At 49.4% G+C, this 20730-nt stretch overlaps 1 protein-coding gene across 15 annotated transcripts in view; it reads left to right on the forward strand.

Moving 5' to 3' along the window:
• LOC131663141 (uncharacterized) overlaps positions 1–20730 on the forward strand; it is a 121347-nt gene that overhangs the window by 62343 nt on the left and 38274 nt on the right. For 8 of the 15 annotated variants that reach the window (XR_009301828.1, XR_009301829.1, XM_058933293.1 and 5 more), the window contains exons 8-10: positions 315–593; positions 979–1282; positions 2782–3127. Coding sequence is in view for 13 of the 15 variants with exons in the window: in XM_058933293.1 (XP_058789276.1) it covers positions 315–593; positions 979–1282; positions 2782–3127 (929 nt within the window). In the remaining 2 variants the exon portion in view is untranslated. Of the gene's footprint in view, positions 1–314; positions 594–978; positions 1283–2781; positions 3128–5042; positions 11687–20730 lie in introns of those variants that run through there. The other 7 variants (XM_058933288.1, XM_058933286.1, XM_058933287.1 and 4 more) reach the window with 1 other exon arrangement.

The following is a 20730-nucleotide window of genomic DNA, read 5'->3' on the forward strand; positions in this document are numbered from 1 at the left end:
CACTTTTTTAGATTATTAAAAAGCCCTGCATTTGTGACGCCACGTCGATTAATTTATCGTCCCTACTACGAATGTAATTTAATTAATTTTCTTGCACATTTTCGACGTCGCAGTAGCAAAGTATTCTCTGCGCAAAAGCAGCGATCGTTACGTCGAGCTTACGATAAAACCAATGTTTAGACGGTAAAATGAATCATTGGTGAAATCCAAAATTACGTGATAAAGTAAACACGTGACATCGACAGTCTTCGAAGCGATAAGACACGAATAGTTGAACGTGATAAGGCATAAGCAACATGTTTCCGTGTACACAGGTATGCTGCTCAAATGCGCCAGAGCGCCGTCTATTTCCATCAAGCGCCACCTCATCTTCAGCAAACTCAGCCTTCGCAGCAGCAACACCAGCAACAACTGCAACAGCAACAGCAACTAAGAAACCCGTCACTCTCGAGGGCTACCACGCCATCCAAATCGTCTGTGTCGCGCGATACCGAATCCGGCATCGGTACGCTCTCGGAAATGTCCTGCACATCCGTACGAAGATCGCAAAGGGAACATCCGCATCAGCCTCACTCGTTGCAGAGGCACACCGAGTAAGCTTTCTATATTTTTTTAGAGAGTTTCGCAAATTATATTGGATCCGAATACAATCGCAAAATTTTTCAAACTAACAAGAAATTATCTATCAGTTTGTTAAAATCTATAACAACAACTTATAACGTATCAAATACAACTGGAAGTGGATTCAACGGCTTATTTTAATCTGATCGTATGAAGCTATCAATCATAAAAATGAATAATACGACGATATATTAAGAAACTCAATGACTCATTGTTTTTTCCGTATATACTGTCACATTCTACGGCAACAGATAATTTGTCGCAAACCGAGCATTTTTATCACTACAAATTATCGAAAGTATCGTCAACACGTTAATTTGTTGGCCTAAATCGAGACATCGAATTGTCGCTTCGCAGGCGAACGACAGCAAGCGAAGCGGCCCACATACGACGCTCGCTGCGCGAATCTCGTAATCCAGCGCTGATTCACGGCGGCGGTGATCAGTCGCCGGGCCGATCACTTTCGCGCGAATGCCAGCGCCGTTGGCCCGAGCAACAGCAGCAGCAACAGCAGCAACAGTTCGCCAGGTCTGCCAGTGCTCGGTTACCACGTAATCGGCCGATCATCGATTACGACGACGACGACGACGAGGACGACGATGATTACGCTGAGAAATCATCTGGACAAGATTCGCGAGACGGCGAGCGCAAGATTCAACAGGTGAGCAGCAGCTTTTCGTAATGAGTAACACGGAAGTGAGCATCGTTGTTTGTTTTTCGATTGCGTTTCTTTATTTTTTGCTTCGTTGACGAGCTTATTCGTGCGAATGCGGTTCCGGAAACGAGGTGATTTTTATATAACGCGCTAGTTTTTTGGGGTCGGTGGGGGCAGTGTTTGAAAATGTCGTTATTGTCAGGCTGAGAAATTGTTGTACATTCGCGTCAGCAGCGTCTTCATTTTGAGAATTTATTTCGAAACTGCACGGAAAGAAAAATGTCAACCGAAAAATATTTACCGTAAACGTATGCTTTGTCAGTGGCGACAAAGAGCTAAGAAAAGATCGTGATCGATAGACACGTCGACGTACTCTTAGCTCTGCTTAAGAGAAAGGAGATGGCTCAAACGGAGAGGCAGCGGTGTGCGTTGATGGAGCACCGCGACATTCTTAGCCGTGCAAACGCGTTTCCTGGCCGCAGCAGCGTGTCAGTGGAAAACCCGCCGAGGGCACGCACGAGCGTGTGCGTGGCATGGACGCGCGCGCTCGCCAAGAAAAACTCCGGTCGTCGCTGCTGGCCTTTCGGCATGAATCACACGCTCGCTCGCTCGCTCGCTCGCTCAACAAGTGCAGTGTCTTCGCGGCGTTGGTCGCGCGCGCACCTACAATACCTGCTCACGGCGACACCGTCGGCTTTCACCTCCGCTCGCACGAACGCCAGCCTCTTACACACGTGACTCATCGCTATTTCGACGCTCACCAGCGACGGCGGCAAACATGTCTCGTCCTCGGCGCTGCTTCGTTTGTCTCATCTGAGACAGAACCTTTGTGCGCGAGCGCACCTCAAGCGCGTTTGTCATGCTCCGGAAAAAAGTCGAACGATGGGTGAGAGAGAATGAGGATACGCTCGCTTAACATCGATGTTGGACGTCTTAGGGACTCCGACTTTACTTGCGCGCGTGACTCCAAGTGCTCTTTACTTTACGTCGAACCTTGTTGATAACGAATACCCATTCGTCTGTTATCGCTACTAGATGCAGTTAGTTTTTGTTAAAGGCCAAATGAAGATTATTAAACCAACAACCGATGAGTGCTTTTCTATATCAATTTGATTAATTTACCTGAAAATGACGCTACGAGTCGATAAATATACGAAAATTTGCAACCCCCGATACGTAATACACCAATGCAATCGTCCATTTTTGATTACTTGCTTTACTTATTCGCTGATCTAACAAGTGCATCATCGATAACACTGTCGAATGTTTATGCGTCTCTGCGTACACATTTTGATTTTCAAACAACTTGATGAATTCGTTCGGGAGTGGCCGTTTTAAAGCTGTTTACGTTCAGTTTGGTCCGATGAAATATTGAAAAAATTCTGTGTCGGTTAACCGCAGCGCCGATTTGTCTTTGCTTTTGTTCGGTCTGCCGAGATAAATATAGAACCGAGGGAAACATCATCAGGAGAAAGGCGACGAATGTGACGCGCGTATATTTTCAGCGCGAGGAGTCGATGAAGCGGCTGCTGGAGTGGAAGCAGCGCATGCTGCAGTCGCCGTTGACCCGCAAGCCCACGGCCGGCGCGTCGTCGAGCTCCTCGTCTCAGCGCACCAGCCAGCAGCAGCAGCACAATGCCGAGCTGGCCAACTGCTACAAGCAGCAGGCACTCCTCGAGTTGGCCGCTCACGAAGCGGCCCTCGCCGAGCAAGTCCATCGGCATCGCAGACGCGAGGACGCTCATCACCGGCCCCACCATCCGCGCAGCAAGAGCACCGACGCCCGCAGGACCGGCAGCAGTGGCGTCGCCGCTCTGCCGCGTTACAACAGCTACAGCAGCGACGACGAAGGTAGGCACAGCGAATCGCCCGAGCTCGTCATCTGACACGCTAACCTCGCGCGCGATCCCGTCGGCTTCTCTTTCGGCTCTCGCGCTATTCGTTTGCCCTGCGCGCCAGATTTTACTATCCGCCGTTAACAGCTACTCTCGCCTCCAGCACTGTTTCGCGTTAACAAAGCTTCCCCGTGTGTGCGTCGTACGACTCTTTATTTACCATGGGATCCCTGATGGTTCACACGATTTTCTGTATATTAACATTATACTTCATTGATTTCCATTAATTTAGAACTAATCATAATACAAAACACGCATGCTCTTGCCAAAGCAACACGACAATTGATCTTTTACGTACGAATCTTGTTTTCTCATAGACTAAGATAGACGACTAATGAACAATATTGTGAATTTGAGAAAGTCTCTCTTCCGTAGGCCAGGTACTTAAGGTAAACCAAGTACGTGTCCTCCCGTCTGAATTTATTCGACTAATACTAATAGCTATAACATTAGTGTGGCATCTGTAAATTGCGCCCCATTAACCGTCCAAAAAATCGGCTGACTAACCGAGGGCAAGGCGGTAAGAGAGATGTGCGACTGTGTAAATAAATGTGAAAGAGAACGTTGATGGCCACCGCGACGTCGCAAAAAGGTGCACCTGACAAGTGTGTTTGTGTTATAACGTGATGTCTGTCGTGGCGCAAATAAGTGTGTGCGAGATGCAGCGCAACAAAGCGAAACGTGAAATAATAAGTGCTGGGCGTCGAGGGGATTCTCTTGCGCCTCTGTTATTGCTGGCCTGGGCTCTGGGCTTTCTGGTGACTGGAAACATGTATTTATTAACACTTTGGTACTTAACAGTGTAACTTATCGTACTTAACAGAAATTCCGCTTTTATCCCATCCGCTTTAGTCTCTCAATCTTAAGCTCCCATTAAGTTTCCTTCAAATTAAATAGTATTCTGTTTTATGCCATTACTGCTTCGTACTTCTCTCAAACACTCTTTCGTTATTTAATCTTTGCCGAGTCTTTCTTTAACAAAACTTGTAAAAAGATTCGATTCATTTTCTATCGGACATTTCCCGAGGTAGTGAACAATTATTTTCACGCAATTCCGAGAAAACAAACAAGTCCAAGGTTGCACTTTTCTTTTCGATCTCGGTATCAAAACTTAGTTCGAAACGAGACGAAATTCTTGCTTTTGCATGACGCACGTCTGTCTGGAGAGGAACTAATAAAACCGCCAAGTCGTTTTCTTCCAAACACACGCGCGTCCGCGCCTTGCTTATTGTTACGGTATACTAATTGCGATGTGCCTCACGTGTGTAACAACGTGAGGGACGAAAAAATTCATTACACTCTCATGTTTTCCTCTCTCTCTCTCTCTCTCTCTCTCTCTCTCTCTCTCTCTCTCTCTCTCTCTCTCTCTCTCTCTCTCTATCTGCTTTCTTTCTTCTTCTTTGTCTTGATCCCTCTTTTACTCTGTGGCTTGTGGTCTTTCACACATTTAATCCTTGCGTCGCAGGGGTTTCACTTTTAATGGTATACTCTTCGCCTGTACAAACAGGTTGTTACCCCTCCAACGAGACCTTGAAGTTTGGAAGTAATAAAATAAAAGCAAAAATACGTTTGACCACACTGTCGATAATATAAAGTTACACCGCGTATACATATGTATATTCTCTTTTTTGCTGGATTTCGCTGAGAGTCAGAGTGCGAATTCTTTTGAAACGTCTCACCACTGAATAATAATATTCAGTTTGCATATCTGTTTTTTATCGTTATATTAAATTGATACAGGGAAACCTCAAGGTCTCATTTATCCCTCTGCACGTATACCTTTGAAAACAAGACAAAGAACATGATGTGAAAAGTACTAAAGTGTAACTAAAAACATGTCTCTCTGTTTGCCAAAACTCGGAATCTTCCAGAGCTGAGTGATGTGAGGCGGAAGCGTACGCGCAGACCGACGGGCAGGAGTCCGCGGAGTTTCGAGAAGGAGCCACTTCCAGCAGCAACCTTACCGCCCGCAGGCATCCTCAAGCAGCGAAGCGATTTCGAAGCTCACGGTTACGAGGAGATGAGCTTTCCACGACCTGCTTCCAAGATGGAAGTCAAACCAACAATTCAAGCGCAGCCGAAAAGCACAGCGCCGAAGAAACCCTCGGGAATCTTGAAGACTCCCGGAGTGTACGCGACGAATCATCCAAGTACGAGAAACGAGGCCGGCAGGCTGAGCACGCTGGCCGGCTACATACCTAGGGAAACGTGGCCGGTACAGAAAAACGTGCAATGGGACTCGGTGAAAGACGACGAGCAGGAGGAGGAGGAATGGGAGGAGAACATCGACGAGAGCAAAGTTATCAAGGAGTTCTCTTATCAATACATCAAGCAAGAGGAACCGAAAGACGAACCGAAAACTAACGACCAAGTGAATTTGGTGCAGAGTAGAATCAGATCGTTCGAGACCAGCAATCCAAGTCCCGAGAAGGAAGCAACGATCATGCAAGAGCCCTTAAAGGTTTCTCTACCTCAGCCCGCTCCCGAAGCCTATGTCTCTCGCATTGCCGACTCGCCGAGGAAGGCGACGGCCACCGTGATTCGCGAGTTCGCTCTGGGCGACCCGAAAGGTAGCAAGACCAGTAGCGAAGAGCAAAAGGAGGAGCTCGAGGATGAAATCGTAAAGCCCTCGGCCGACAGAAATAAGTCGGTGAAAGATCTGTTGGCGGACTTTGAGCGCAAGTCGCAACAGGTGCATCGGCAGGAGCAAGAGAAGCAGCAGCAGTCGAAGCCAGCGCAGCGCGCCGTTTTCAGCGACACGGAAACGTTGCTCTATGAGACAGGCAGCGATCGAGACGAGGACACCCGCATCGTGCCCAAATACAAGGAACAAGACAAGAGCCAGAGTAACATCGACAAGTCCATCGAGGACTCGGTTAATCCAGCTTTCGCGAGGCTCAGCGTTGCCGAGTCACTGGTCACCCACGGAGATAGGCTCTCCGGCGATAGCGACAACGCCAGTCCCACGAGAACCGAAGATCCGAACGTGGAGGAGCATTACTTGCCAATGACCCCGAGGAAGTCCATTCTCGACCCAAGCGCCGACGAGAGACCCATGCCTAAGATGATGGAAAGTCTGTTTGCCGGCTTGAGAGAGGAGAGTTCTTACGTGGAAATGACGCAGAATGGTTTGACAAGGTCGCTCCTGGCGCCGGAAAATTCCGATTACTCGACCCTCGAGAATCAGCACTATGAATTCGTGTGCGTGTCTGACAATAAAATGGAGCCCGTGTACATGGAAGTCAGTCAACTGGCTGACAAGGAAGAGAACAGTCAGGCACTGATGAGGAGTACCACTGCCAACAACAATAACAACAACAACAACGAGGCTGCAGGAGAACCACCGCTGCTCAACTCTCGAGGCGACCTACCCGATATCCTCACTGCATTGAAGTCCGACAGTTCGGATGCAGACGACGAATCTTCCAAAGATCTTGATTCGATTGATGCACCGCGGCACCCACGCTTCAGTTTGTCCGACACTTTCAGGCCTGCATCGTATTACTTAGGCACCAGTCAAACTCTCATAGCTGAGTTACACGACTCGTCGGACAGCGAGCTCGTCTCTCCGCCACCGATACCCACGTCGCCACCACCACTGGACGACCTAGACTCGTTGGAAATGCACGACTCACTAGAAATAAAGAAGCCTGACGCCCAGACTCGCGATTCGCCGAAGACTTGGAACAAGCCTGCTGCTCAGGTGGAAGTACGTCGCTCACCTCTGAGCTTCCACGACAGTCGAATGTCACTGGACAGCAGCGACTCGGTCGAGCTGCGCTCTCACGACGATCAAGCGGTCAGGCAGTTAAAACGACGCCCGGTTAGCGACGACATGTGCGAAGTACTCGACAGTTTGGACGAGTTAGAGTCACTTGGTAGTCGATTTGACGGTGCCAGCATCGACTTGGATCAGTATCTCGAAGAATTGCAAGCGCGAGACGCGTTCAACGTCGAGATGTATGCCAAGGATCTCAGCTACAACAGCATCTACGGGCTCAATGAAAACTTGCTCAACGTCGCCGACAAATTGCAAAAATCAGCCTACGCCGAGACGAATAAAGCTGCGGGAATGGTGGTCAACGAAACAACGTCGAGTAGAACTTCCCTCGATCAGCCGTATCGGTACGGATCGAAGAGTAAAACAAGCTCCGCCAGCAGCTTGCCATCGATGCGAGTGAGCGAGATACCACCGACGGCAAATCACCAGCACTCGCAGTCGTTTACCGGCGACGCTCACTACGAAAATATATCCAGGTTCTCGCCGGCGATCGCGACTACAAGATCCGATATCGAGATAGCTCACCATCATCACGAGCACGGTTATAGAATGCCGAAGAGCGTGTCTTCTCCGCTCGCCAATACCGTGGCCACGCACAGTCGAGACTCGAGTTACTCGTTCGTCTCTGGCACCGCCTCGGTAGCCAACTACTCGGCACAGAGGCCAGCGAGTGCTCAGTCGTCGCTAGTGCATTCGCCGGTCGTCGCTACGGAGCAGCCGACGAGTACATACATCGAGCAGCGAACGCAGCAGCAGCAGCCACAGTATCACTCGAGGTCCGCCAGTCAAGATTCCGCGCGTTACTCACTCTCGCCCAATCACCGATCATCCTCGAGTCAAGACTCCAGCCAGTATCCAGTTTCAACGTCTGCTGTTGCACGTGCCAATCCTCAGAGCGACCAGAGCGGCGCCCCTTACTATTACTCGGATCTCCCAGCGGCCAATACAATATCGATCGAAACTCGTCCCGAGCATCATCATCAACACGCGAGGCCGATAATTGCACACACCTCGCGACTGCCGCAGTTGAACAACCAGCGCGGTGATACTGCTGCCCTGAACAAGCGCAACGACATCGGGAGAATGGTTAATCCGATCGCTCGACAAATGCCAAGGCAGATTCAGGTGGACGACATCGACGAAGCGAGAAAGATTGCCGCCGAGTTGAGGAAAACGACGTGCCAGTTGCTGGCCGAGGACAAGGCAGGACTAGTCGACCGAAGAAATTTCTACGAAGCGGACACGTTGAGGAGGGTCAAGTCGACCGAGCCATTTGTCGAGCCTGCACCGATCACGCCGAACGACCTCGCCGCGCGAAACCTATACCCCCATGGGTTGAGAGACAAGTCGGGTAGCCAAACGCAGCTTCAGTCGGACAACGCGTCGGGCGGCGAGTTTGCCAGCACTGCGACCACTTCTCACAGGAGATCGAGGTCGCTGGAAGGTTTGCTCGACGACGCCGGTCTCCAAACTCTGGTGGAACAGAGAAATCGAGCAAACAGACAACAAGCCGTGGTGGCCGCACAGCAAGCTCGACCGCAGCAGGAGCCGCCGATCGTTAATTCCGAACCCGCGGCAAACGCGACCAATGAGTCGAACAATGCTTTCGGAGGCGAGGATCCCTGGGAGCAAGATAGCCTGTGGCGCGAGAGCCTCAGAAGGGTGAGCCTGCGCCACGCGAGGTCGCTCGACAACCTCGACAGTCCGTCGAGCAGTCCAAGAACCACACCGACGACCGAGTCGTGTCGCGCCCGAACGAAGATAACTCGCGGAGTGACGTACGTGAACGACAGCGTGGCGAACTCGGCGGAGAGGCCGAGGGTAAAGCGGCGCAGTGACGAGACGACGATGAGCAACGGCACCATCGCGCCAAGCGACGGCAACGGTAAGGACGGCTCGGCGATGAGAGCGCAAGACAACGAGGACGACGCCTACGAGAGCTTGGCTATGGACCGCATAGGTGCGGGCGGCTACATCTGGGACCCGGAGAACGAGGCGTACCGTAAGCCCGAGCATTTTTTAGCGGAAGGCAACCCTGCCCCGGCAGCGGCAGCGACGGCAGTGGCGGCAGCAACGGCGACAAGCAGCAACAGCTTCGAGCTGGATCGCGAGAAGCTGCGCCAGTGGGATCTGCTGTCGAGCGCCTGCTTGCTGCAGGAGCAGCCGGGGCGAGGGTTGCCAGCTACTACAGCTGCGGCGCCGCCGGTGGCATCACTCGCAACAGCTTCGTCAGCAGCAGCTACAGGCTGCGCGAGCGCCGTAGGCGCTTCACACAGGGCAAAGACGATGACGACGACGCAGCAGCAGCAGCAGCCGCCGCCGCCGCCGCAGCCGCTGGAAGCCAAGCTCGCGCGCGCTAGCAATGGCCCAGGTGAGTGGCTCTACCACTGCGCTACTACTGGTGCTGGCCTCGCGTACAGGAAGTGAGAGATTCGGCAGACGCCCAGATACAAAGAACGTCCAACGTCTTTCCGACTGTGCATATCGCTATTCCGCGCTGCTGCGGCATTGCTTCTTCTTACCCACCTCTCGATCCTCCTTCCTGGGCCAAAGGTTGGCTTTTGTTTTTCGACGCCCACAAGAAGACACACAGCTATAAGAGAGACACTACCAAAGTACCTGCCAGCGAATCGGAGCTTTCGTTGCCTTTATTCTTCTCTTCTTCTAGTTAGTACGTACTCTCGAACAGTTTTTGTGCACGCATGTGTGCGGACGTGTGATCATTGTTTGTAAATAATTAAGCAGTAATGAGACGTTCGTTATCTCATTGAAACGTATTCTATTGATACTTATGTACGCGGAAAGCAATATAATACTCGTCCAAGCACGAATATTAAATGTGTATAATTAATTTTTTGATATACTAACATTTATTAGGTCCTAGAAATTGATTTAATTTTTCATTCGTTTAGTTTACAATTTAAATTAAAGTGCTGTGTGGTTATGAAAAAAACTGTTGTACGACTCGTCATATAATCTCGCGCACAAACAACCTTCTGTACCAGTTCGTCATTTGATGATTTGTTTACGGCGATTAATACGACCAATCTACTAACAAGGCTATAAACGTTTCTGTTTTATCTTTTTTGTTATTACAGATAACGCGTATTTTCCAACTTGCAACGAGTCTGTTATTTTATATACAATATCTTGAATAATGTCTCTCATTCTATTCCTTCCTAAATTTAATATCCCGTAGTTGTTACTCCTCTTTATCGCTTTTTCTGTATCTGTTCATTTATAACAATTGCCGACATAAATAAAATAAACAAAAGAAAACAGTGTTGCGAGTTGGAAAGACGATGATGATCTGAGTATCGTATATTGGTGTGATCGTATGTGTGCGTGAAGCGTAAATCTACGAGATTTCTCTCGTAACTGTATTTAATAGATGAAATTATTGACAGAGAAAATCTCACAATAGTTATCCCACTTGTACAACAAAAAAAAACCAGTTAGTTCTATTAGTTACAGCAAATTAAAATCATGCCTTGCTTATTACAAACAGTTATAAAAAGCGCCAGCAAGCCAATAATTATAATTACACGAGAACAGATTTTTTCTGTGTTTACTTTTGCCTAACGACGACTGATTACATCAAGATGCAAGCGGAAGCAATAAAGCTCTTTTCCGGTGAGGCGAGCGCGGTTACTACACGCACCACCTTGAAGAATTTTAAACTGACTGACACGCGGCAAAGCGATAACAATTGAATCCCCGTCTACTTTATTTAATCGTACTGATAATGGAAAACCACGCGCAATAACCGTCAGATGGTTTAGACATTTGAAAAGCCGAAAAGCGTAGTGCGATTTCTCCTTGGCGGTTCAATGGTTTTGTGCCTTGACTGTTACTGAATCGTTCTGTGGACAAAATCGATTTATAAAAGCATTTATTAGAATGGAAAGTTTGAAGACACAAATTATGTGTATTCAACATTTCATGAGATGCTGTTATTGTACTTATGATTATGTGTAACATTGGTAAGAAAGCAGTTATTTTATATTTAAATTTATAAAAGAAAAGTATACGAGTAGAGGAGACTTATAGAAATATACCTATGTTAGAACTGAAACGAGGATATAAAATTTATCGAGTTATCGTTTATGGAAGTTTGTTGGAATGATGTTGTACCGAAATAGTTTTGCAATGATTAAATTTGCTTTTTGTACAGTTTGACATGTAGAGATTGTATAGTAGTATCAGTTCCTAATTTAATGCACTCTAAACTAGACTAGACAATACGTACTTTCTTGCACTTTGCGTCCTCTCTTATTTCTTATCTTAACACTGTCGAACAAAACTGTATGAAGATATAAACAAGATTCTGTACTTGATGCATTGCTCGTACTGCAAAAATAATTTTTTTTATATTGTACATAGAAAACAGTATTAATTTGTTACTTAATTTAAACGCAATTATTCTTTTCGTTTAGTCTCGCGATTCGGAGGCTACGATGATACTACATAAAAAATTTTTTGTTGAGAGCATAAATTTTAATGCGCCATTTAAAAAATGAATAGTTTATCAGAAGTAATCGGTAACCTATTCGAAAAATAGCAACCCTCGTCTAACAAATATTGGCGCATGAAAATTTTGTTTCTCGACCTTTCAACTGTGAATATACGTTTATATAAAAAATTTCAGATTAGTACTTAAACACGAAAAAGAAAAAACATGTATGAAAAAAACCCTGTGACTGTATTGTAAGACAATACATAAACGAAAATTTTCTAATGGAAAAAAACCACGTTATATTTTATTTTCCTTATGTTGCTCATTGCTTTCACTGCACAAGAAGCCTCATTTGCACAATTGATCAATCGCACATCCAAAACGACATCCTAACGAAAAACAACGAGAAGTCATCAAAGAGGAGACGGGCGCAACGTAACACTATCGTCTTGTGCCTGAAGGCATTGCGCGGTACCGCAAGGCACACGTGCGCGCACTCGTAAAACGAAAGAGAAGAGAAAGAAAATGTGTTGGGCGCGTTATCACGCGACATGCTCAGCAAACACGTCGGCTTTATCATCTTTCTCCGGTTCTTGATCGAGACCGCCCATCTCTCGCTCGAAATACCTAGTTTCCCCTGCCGAAAGAAGATACGCGGGATCCGGTATTATGACATTATAGCGTCTCACGGGCAGTCCGGGGCGAGATGCATCGGTACGTGTTTACTATCGCGAAAACCAGTTCTCGCCCACGAGTGGCTCGCTCGACCGTTTTTTCCGCGTCGCTGCGTGTTCGTTTACCTCCCGAGAGCTGCATATTAGAGCCTCCGTGCCGCGAGGAAAAACGCTCAGACCCGGCGGCTCCGTTTTAACGGCCGCGAGCGCTTGTCGCGCCAAATTACACGAGCGTCATTTGGAACACAGATACGCGCAGATGCGGCCCGGTTATCTTTCGTAATCTCGATACCGCAAATAGGATTAATCGCGGACGCGAAAATAGCGAAGGAAGAGCCGATCGACTTTTGGTTTGACGAAACTGTGTCGCGATAAATCTAGTTATTCACCGAGAACCAATGGATTATTCATTCTATACCGCAAATAACTTTGCAGAATGATCTGGAAAATTACTCAGCGAGCTCTTGCAATCAAATAATAGTCGTATTTCGCTTCGCGCGCGGTGCGCCCGCACGTTAGACCGCAGATATAACCTTTTCCGAGGAACATTAAATAATAGATGTCGCCTACTTGCTTACATCGCCGGTATCCACGCCAATAACTAGCGTCAGCTTGCGTAACATTTTAATCAACTCGTCGAGAAGAAAAAAAGCGGACGTATAGCGCGCGCGACTTGATAATCCACATCGCTCTAAAGCTGCGAATTCATTGGCATTACGCGGTGTAGAGCGAGCGATTGAATATTTATGGAACTAAAAGAAATGGTAATTGCGCGTGCATCCCTTCTGTTCGCTATCTCTCTCTCTCTCTCGCGCGCGCACACTTTCATTATAGCCGCGAAATGAATTTTTACGCGAGTTCAACGGCACAGCGGGCGCAGGCGCATCCAGACGCAGACGGACACGCTCGCAGACCATCTCCCGGGCCGCGCGCGTACGCGTGCACGGCAGCAGCGGATACTAGGTCGCCGACGTGCGGCGAACCGCTTCGATCGCCAGCCCGTCGCGCCGCGCAAAGAGCATCGACACTTTGCCGGAAGGACAGCTGTTGCCAGCACGCGCACGCCACTTCCCTTGGCGCGGCGGAATACGACGCTGCTTCTGCCCGGTTACGACTCGGAGTGTGCAGTCAGGACCGGTCCAGCCGCGCGACACCTACAGTTTCGCGAAGCGAGCCTGCTGCGAAAGAGAAAGTCGAGGATATCTGTAATGGCAACGCGGACACCGGCGGGCCGATCCGGAGTGCGTTAATCGATCGCGAAAGCCAAACAGGCATTCGTCGACGCTGCACGCTGCTACGCGAATCGACTTCCTTACTGCCCGCGTCGGCTCGCGTATAAGCCAATCGACGCTCGCGCGCAAATCAGTCGGGATGGGAAAGGACGTTTGATCGTCACGGCTGCGCCGGTATAGCGTCTGCTACTTTGATGCTCCGGTGCGATTGATCGACGGCGACGGAGAGTCACTCGACTTGCCCGGGTCGAGCGGCGGCAATTCGCTGTGAGTTTGTTCGATCGAGCTTGTGGTCTTGCAGCACAGAACTCGTAAACGACTTACGATTCGCTCGGGAATGACGAACCGAAGTTAGGCTGCCGAGCGCAGCATTCGTTGGCTGTCCACCGAGTACGACGAAAGCCGCTTTCAGGGCCAAGATAAGCCTATCAATCAGTTAATACAATCACCGCTAACAGCGAACGACCTATTTCACCTTGGCGCACGCTGCGCCTTGTTAATTATGCAAAGATCGCGATGAATAATAGCGAGGATCGAAGCACTCGGATGACGAAGAACGCGAACGAAGGAAATTGAATAAAGTCACTTGCAGTTAAGGGAACGTCCAGTTAGCAACCAAACTAACCGAAATAACCTTTCACCTTTCAACCTAGAAAACGAAAATAGCAAGTTTAATAAAAAAGCTGTCTCCACGGTGACAAAGAGCACGCCGAGATGAATAACCTTTGGAGCCGCCGGGAAAAATGTACGTCCGCGCAGACAGATATTTCCCAAGGAATTTGAATGTGAACGGGGGACGCCGAGCACCGATACCAAAGAACGATAGTGCCAAGCGCAGTGGCGGAGAACTGGAATACCTTCGATTGCGATTAACAAAAGCTCTCTCGAGCGAGTTGCGAGCGAGAAGTCGCTCGCGCCGAGGGATCCCCGCGCGAATCGGGAGAGGAGGGAAAGGAGCCGAGCGCGAGCTGGATGAAATAGGCTCGTCGCGAAGTCGCGGCGCCCTTCCACGAGCGCGCACGTGACCGTTCGACGAGCAGGGTGCGAATCGGTGCAGCTAACGAGCGCGCGCGCGCGCGCGCACAAGCTCGATATCGCCGCTCGGCAAAGCGCTGAAAGGGATAGAGGGGGACGAGAAAAAAACGCAGCCTTTGCCTCTCGAGGAGCGCCAGCGGGCTGGCGCGCGCCTGCGGAGCTGGCAACGTCGCCAACGTCTGCGGGGCGACAGTGCACGCGGACCGAGCGAGCGAGCGAGAGAGAGAGAGAGAGAGAGAGAGCGAGAGAGCGAGCGCGCGCGAGCACGGCGTCACGGAGAAGAGAAAGAGAGGCGCGCCAGTCACCCGGTGGCTCTCGCCGCTCGTGCATGCGCCGCTCTCCTTCTGCACCGCCGGGTCGTCTGCAGTCTGCCGCCGCGGCGACGGACCACGTCGGCGCAAGGCGCGAGGCCGATCGCTGCTGTGCGCGAGTGAAGCACGTGCGCCGCGCGCCCGTCGCGCGCAATCGCGGGACCCGAGGGAACGCGCCGCCGTTATGGCTGGTCGTCTGCTGCGAGCACGCTCCGCTGGCCGATCGGGCTGTCGGCAAGCTCTGCGCGCCAGCGACTAGCGGGACGCCCGTCCGACGAGCGACGAGGCCGCACGCGCACCGACGCAAGGATCAACGGACGACGATGGGTGGCAAAGTCGGTCTCATTTGCGGCAGCTGCTGGTCCACCAAGTACAGTACGTATAGCGACGACGACTTGTGGATTCGGACGACCTGATTCCCCGCGCACTCGGAATTATTTTCGGCGGGACCCGACACTGACTTTGCGCTCTCGCTCCCGTTCGTGCGAATTTCGATCGCTGTCGATTGCCCTGTGCTTGCTCGCACCGCAGCGAGATGGGCTCGACTCGAAGATTTCGCGATTTGAGAATGTTCGTTTTCCAGGATCGCCATTGTTACCGCAAGCTCCCACGACGAAAGTCCAGAGTGTCTTTTTCTTTCTAAAACCGTTACGCTAGTATAGTCTTCAAGGCCGGGGAAACTAATTTCGTGAAGTAAGAAAGAGGGACGTCACCCGCGGTACGATGCTGTAAAGCGTTCCGCGTCGCAGCACACACAGCAAACATAATACCTATCTCGCGAGAGAGTCAATACGAAGAGATGCGCGGTCGACGATTTGCTTGCCGGTAAAACCGCCAGACGAGCGCTTTGATCTTCCTTGGACTTTTTCCGCAGACAATTGATTCTTTTGTCTACAGAACGACTTTCTACAGTTTTTCTATGTACGCCAAATAAATTGCGTTGTCGAAGTGTACTCTCGTGGAAAAAGAGGTTTACTCCCCGCCGATCTTTTTTGCGTCTCAAGCTGTCAAAAGTGAAACTGAGTAATTTCACTCCGAGTCATTACAGGCTCGCTTCTTTCCAACTCGACTCGCGCACGAGATTGTTACGGTTGATCTTGTGTCCGATTAAAACATCCTGACGTCAGGCTATCTCCTGCTTTGCATCCGACGCGTCGCCGAAAGAAGGGCAAGAAAACAAAAAATAATAAAGCGCTAAACATAAAAGAGTCGTAAATGCCACACACGCGTACGAAGGAATTCGTACGGTAGGAAAAGCCGATTTGGAAAGGAAAAAGCGTTTACACCTGTCCGCGGAGCGAGGGAGAAGGATGCGACGCGAGAGTGTACACGGCAGTCCCTCTTTCTCTCGCTCCGGCAAGAGATACCGTTGCGGAGCGGCGGCGGCGGCGGCGGCCCACGTGCTCGCGCTACGCTCTCCGCGCGCCTCGCCAGAGACGCTTTAACCTCGTCTCCGTTGCAGCGCGAGAGAGGAGGCTGCGTTTCTTCGACCTCCTTAGCGGCGACGCGCCGATATCTTTCGCTCGCGCGAGAGTAGCCCGAGCGCGACCGAGAAAAAAGCGCTGTTGATTCACGGGCGCGTGCACGCGCGCTGGCTTACTTCCACGTTTTTTCTTTGTTTTCGGGGCATGCCCCGAAATCACATCCTCGTGTACTTTCTCGGTGGGACGATTTCGTTGGCCCTGGCGCGTCGGCCAATTTGTCACTGCTCTCGCCCTGGGCATTTCATTCATCCGGCTTTGACGCTCGTTCTGAAGAAAAGTGGGACGCGCATTGCGATTACACCGTCAAATCTCCGAAGCCCACCGTGGGCGCAGCCGTTCACGCGACCGTCTACTCTGCAATGATCGATATGTTGTAACGGAACGATATATTTGCGCTCGACGCGCTTACACTGATAATAAGACGTGATTCCATGGAAGACGTAATCCCACGGAAAAAAAGGGGAGTTTGAAGGTCTATGCGCTTTCGAATGCACGATCGCACCTATAGAAAGATTGGCAAGAAAAAACAAACTCTTATAGCATGCCACGTGTGTACCGTAAGAACAGCCGACAGTGGCTATAGTATCAGCGTATCTCTCTAATAAAATATTGAATCGCCGCGAGTAGTGAAATCGATTACGAATAGAGCAGTGCGGCATAACTGCTCGAGCAAAGTGTCTATCTGCAGCCCATCTCCTCTCCCTCTCTCTCTCTCTCTCTCTCTCTCTCTCTCTCTCTCTCATGCCTACAATAGCAATTTCGACACGAAGTCTCCATAAAACACTGCATTCCGCGCCAAGCGACAAGTGGCACAAAAGAATCGCCGCGATGCAATCGTCCTCTGTTCTCGACACTGCAATGGTTTCATCAGTATCCCTTTCTACTGTTTCTATAGACGTATATTTATACGTACACGAGAGAAAGATCGATTAATCCGCTGAATTTCAGAGGACGATCAAGGACACCACTCGCAAGGCCGCAATCCAAAAACTACATTGGCTTTCGCGCGCGTCGAATCGAGTCGCTCACAAGCGTAGTAATTAATTAATTTGCTCGCCGATGTCTCGCCGTGCGCGCGTTACACCGACGCGAGTACGCGGCTTGCTCCACTCATAATGCGCGGCGCCGCCGCCGCGCGTCCATTATAACAGTATCTAATCACGCTGGCGGCTTTTTTTCTCTCTCTCTTTCTCCTTTCCTTTCTTTTTTCAGAGCTTTCGCGAAAATTGTTACGCGCCGCGGCAATCTGCGTTGAAAATTCGTATACATTATTGCGCGAGGGGAGAAAACAATGGAGCGAGCCGAAGTTGCATATACTACGCGCACCGCGGTTAGAAAGCACGTGCTATATAAATACATATTATACATTTTTTTCATGCGATTTTCATATAATCATACGCTTGGTAACTAGTGTCTTATGGAGCTAGAAACACTACGAGACAAACGAGCCTTGGCTTTGTACTTTTTTTTTTTTTATAACGTGGGTCGTATAATTGGTACTCAAGTAGATACTAATGCCGAAGTTAATTCCATCGGCAACCGCACGTATATCCATTCGGTACTCGCGCTCGTCAACTTCACGACTCGCAGCATCTCCAGCCGGCCATTTAGAAATTAATTTGGCGGACGAGTGTCCAATCGTATCCGAAAGCATTTTAATTGGCGAGTCGCTACTGCGCTGCTTATCCACGCGCGACCCAAACAAATTGAAAAAAATCTCGCCAAAATAAAAGCCGATCGTCGCCGGTCCGTTAGAATCCGCCGTCTTAATCGAAAAACTAGACTGTGAGAGACAAAAAGTTGACGAGCTTAAGTAGGATTTATATCGAGAACTGTTTCGCACAAACGAGTTGGCGATGGTCGCACCTCTAATCAGCCGGGAATGAACGCGCGCGAAGAGAGGCGAGCTTGCGCAAAAACATTGCGAAAGAACAACTTTGAGGACAAATCGCTTGGACTGCTTGCAATTTGCGTTTCGGCGACATCGGAATTACTCTGCAGCGACGATCGCGTTGGCGAGAGTCAACGCGGAAGGCGAATAAAAATTCCTCCGGTCGAGCTTCGCGAACTTGGTCGATTTCCGTAACGAAAGATCTCGCGAGAGAGGAGCGGAGAAAGAGAGAAGAGTCAACCGCGCGCGCGCGCGGAGAGGAAACGTCTCGAGAGGTCGTCGATCGCTGCGCGTCGCGTCGTTTCTGCGAAACCGTCCGCGCGGGCTCGCGCGCGCGTGTGTGCCTTTTCGATTCTTTTCTTCTCTCTCTCTCTCTCTCTCTCTCTCTCTCTCTTTCTGCCGGCTGGAGCCGTAACTGGACTCGCGTAATATAACGTGTCTCGGCGAGTGAAAGAGAAAGAAACATGTACATGGGATTTGCTGCGGTTTCATATGTGCGACGCGCGTCTTCTTTTGCATAAGAGCCTTCGAGCCTCTCGCTGCCTGCCTGTCAGCGTTGATTATTAATTCGTATTTATCGCTTCGTTTAGGCTCATTGTACGGCGACGTAATGGATTTCACGCTCTGGGATGTACAGTCACTTTCGAACGATACCGCACGTCAAGGATTTACAGCTTCTAGGGAAACTTGTTTTTGCGGATGGTCTATATAAACGTTTATTTATTTAGCTACGTTTTCGATTCGACGGTGGAAAGGCAACGTCGGACATTGGATACCGATAGTTCGGCAATGTTCTCCTTGATAAGTGTGCACGGAGTGTATTTTGCCGTGACAAGTGACGAATGAACGATGTAAAACAGGAAATAGATCGTCCAATGGAATGCACGCGGCATCGCCCCGTCGAGTTTTCTTAAAAGCGGCTACTATCGGAAAATCGATATGAAGCCTCGACTCTCGAAGCACGAGTGGTTGAGCTTCATCTGAGATTCCACTCCCCCGGATATGACGCTGATATTTCAACCGTACTTTGATTCTCGAAACAACAGAAAATAGGTTGTATGCGAGCGGAATCGATAATGAACTATAGCTTCGCGCCGTTTCGATAAAGCCGATTTATTGCAAATACTTCCGTTAAAATCTATCCGCTTTTGTTAGGCAGCAATTCGCAATGCTCTCCAATTATCTCCACTGCACAGGATTCGCGAAAAATGCAGCATCGCGTGGCATTGCGACGAATATTTACCGAAAAGCACCAAGTCAAAGACCTTGTTAGCGATCGAGGAATGAAACGAGTCGTCGTGAAAGAAAATATCCGAGAGAGAGAGATCGACTGGTTGTACGGCTGATCGAGGAAAAGGGGGTCGTCGATGGAGCGACTCTCTAAGTCACTGGACTACTAATAGTACCGTTAGGCGGCGACGGCATTTCGCCGCTGCCGTTGCTGCTGCATGGCAGTCGATATAATCCATTGCGTACGCGTGAGTTTTCGCGAACTTTCGCGATGGAATAGAAGAAAAAAGCGAGGCGAGCGCGCCGTTGTTATTAGAACGCAATCTCGCTTTCGCGTCGCGATTACCAATTCTCTCTCAGATTTTCTGGGAAAATGGGTTTCGTTGCGCGTCGCGTTTGTCCCTATTGTGAGCCTTCTTCTTTTTCGCGTGACGCACTCGTGCCGTAATCGAGGATTGGATAACGAGAAAGTTTCGCGAGATCAAGCTGAGAAAATTGGCAGGTTTCAATTTACGGTTTAACAGAATATTTAAGCGCTATTGGCGCTTTCTCGGTGATAAATTATAATGGTATTTTATATCGGGGAACTCAAGTTTTTTTTCAGAGTATATCTGCCAGACGGGTAGGAAGAAAGTATCGCGGGAGGATGCGGATGAATTATGAAATGACTAGAAACTTATAGATTTCCCACGATCGAATAACGCTCATGCTGGCTACAGATGAGAAAGAGCTTTTGCGTTTTACGAGCCGAAATGAAATATATGTTTTGCTCTACAGCGGAGAAGCACGGTTTTTGGGCAAATATCGGTCTTTCTTCCGTATTAACCCCGAGGCTCCGACCAGTCATGTTCAATTTCAATTCCAAAGGTAAATTCAAGTCTGCCGCGATTACAGGCTCTAATGACAAACTAATAGACATTATTTCCTAGTAGCTCACTTGAAAATCTCCGAGCATCGTTCTGCACATCCAAGTGCCATTGTAAAGCGCACCACTTTAGAGCTTTGAAACAATCCGGAAGCGCCTCTTGAAACTACATAACCCCTCCCCTCCGCACCGTAATAAACCAAGAAAGCTGAAATGTGGCAAAGAAAAGGCTCCGCCTGGGGAATTTTCAGGCACAAAATTGTTGGCGCGCCAGCTGCACTTGCAATTAACTAGTTTTCGGATTCCACAAGCCAGACAGACGGAACAATTAGAGACAAGTATGCGCTAAGCAGCGCTTGACGATTCCTATCGTTCACCCCAACTTTTCGACAACTTCGAGCTTGTTTTTCTTTTTCCAATTAAACGCGCGCTTCCAAAAGTCTGTAAGCACAAGCTAGCATCGTTAAAGCCCGCAAACGCTCGTAAATTTTTCCGATTCAGTGCCGAGTGTAGGACAGGTGCGATGGCGCGTGTGATTGGTGTGGCCTCGCGCCCACCGTCGAGTCATTGATTGCAGCCGACAAGCTTCTGTCCTCCAAC

This window comes from Phymastichus coffea, unplaced genomic scaffold (assembly GCF_024137745.1).
Source record: "Phymastichus coffea isolate CEN01 unplaced genomic scaffold, Cenicafe_Pcof_1.1 PCOF00031, whole genome shotgun sequence".
NCBI classification, from domain to species: domain Eukaryota; kingdom Metazoa; phylum Arthropoda; class Insecta; order Hymenoptera; family Eulophidae; genus Phymastichus; species Phymastichus coffea.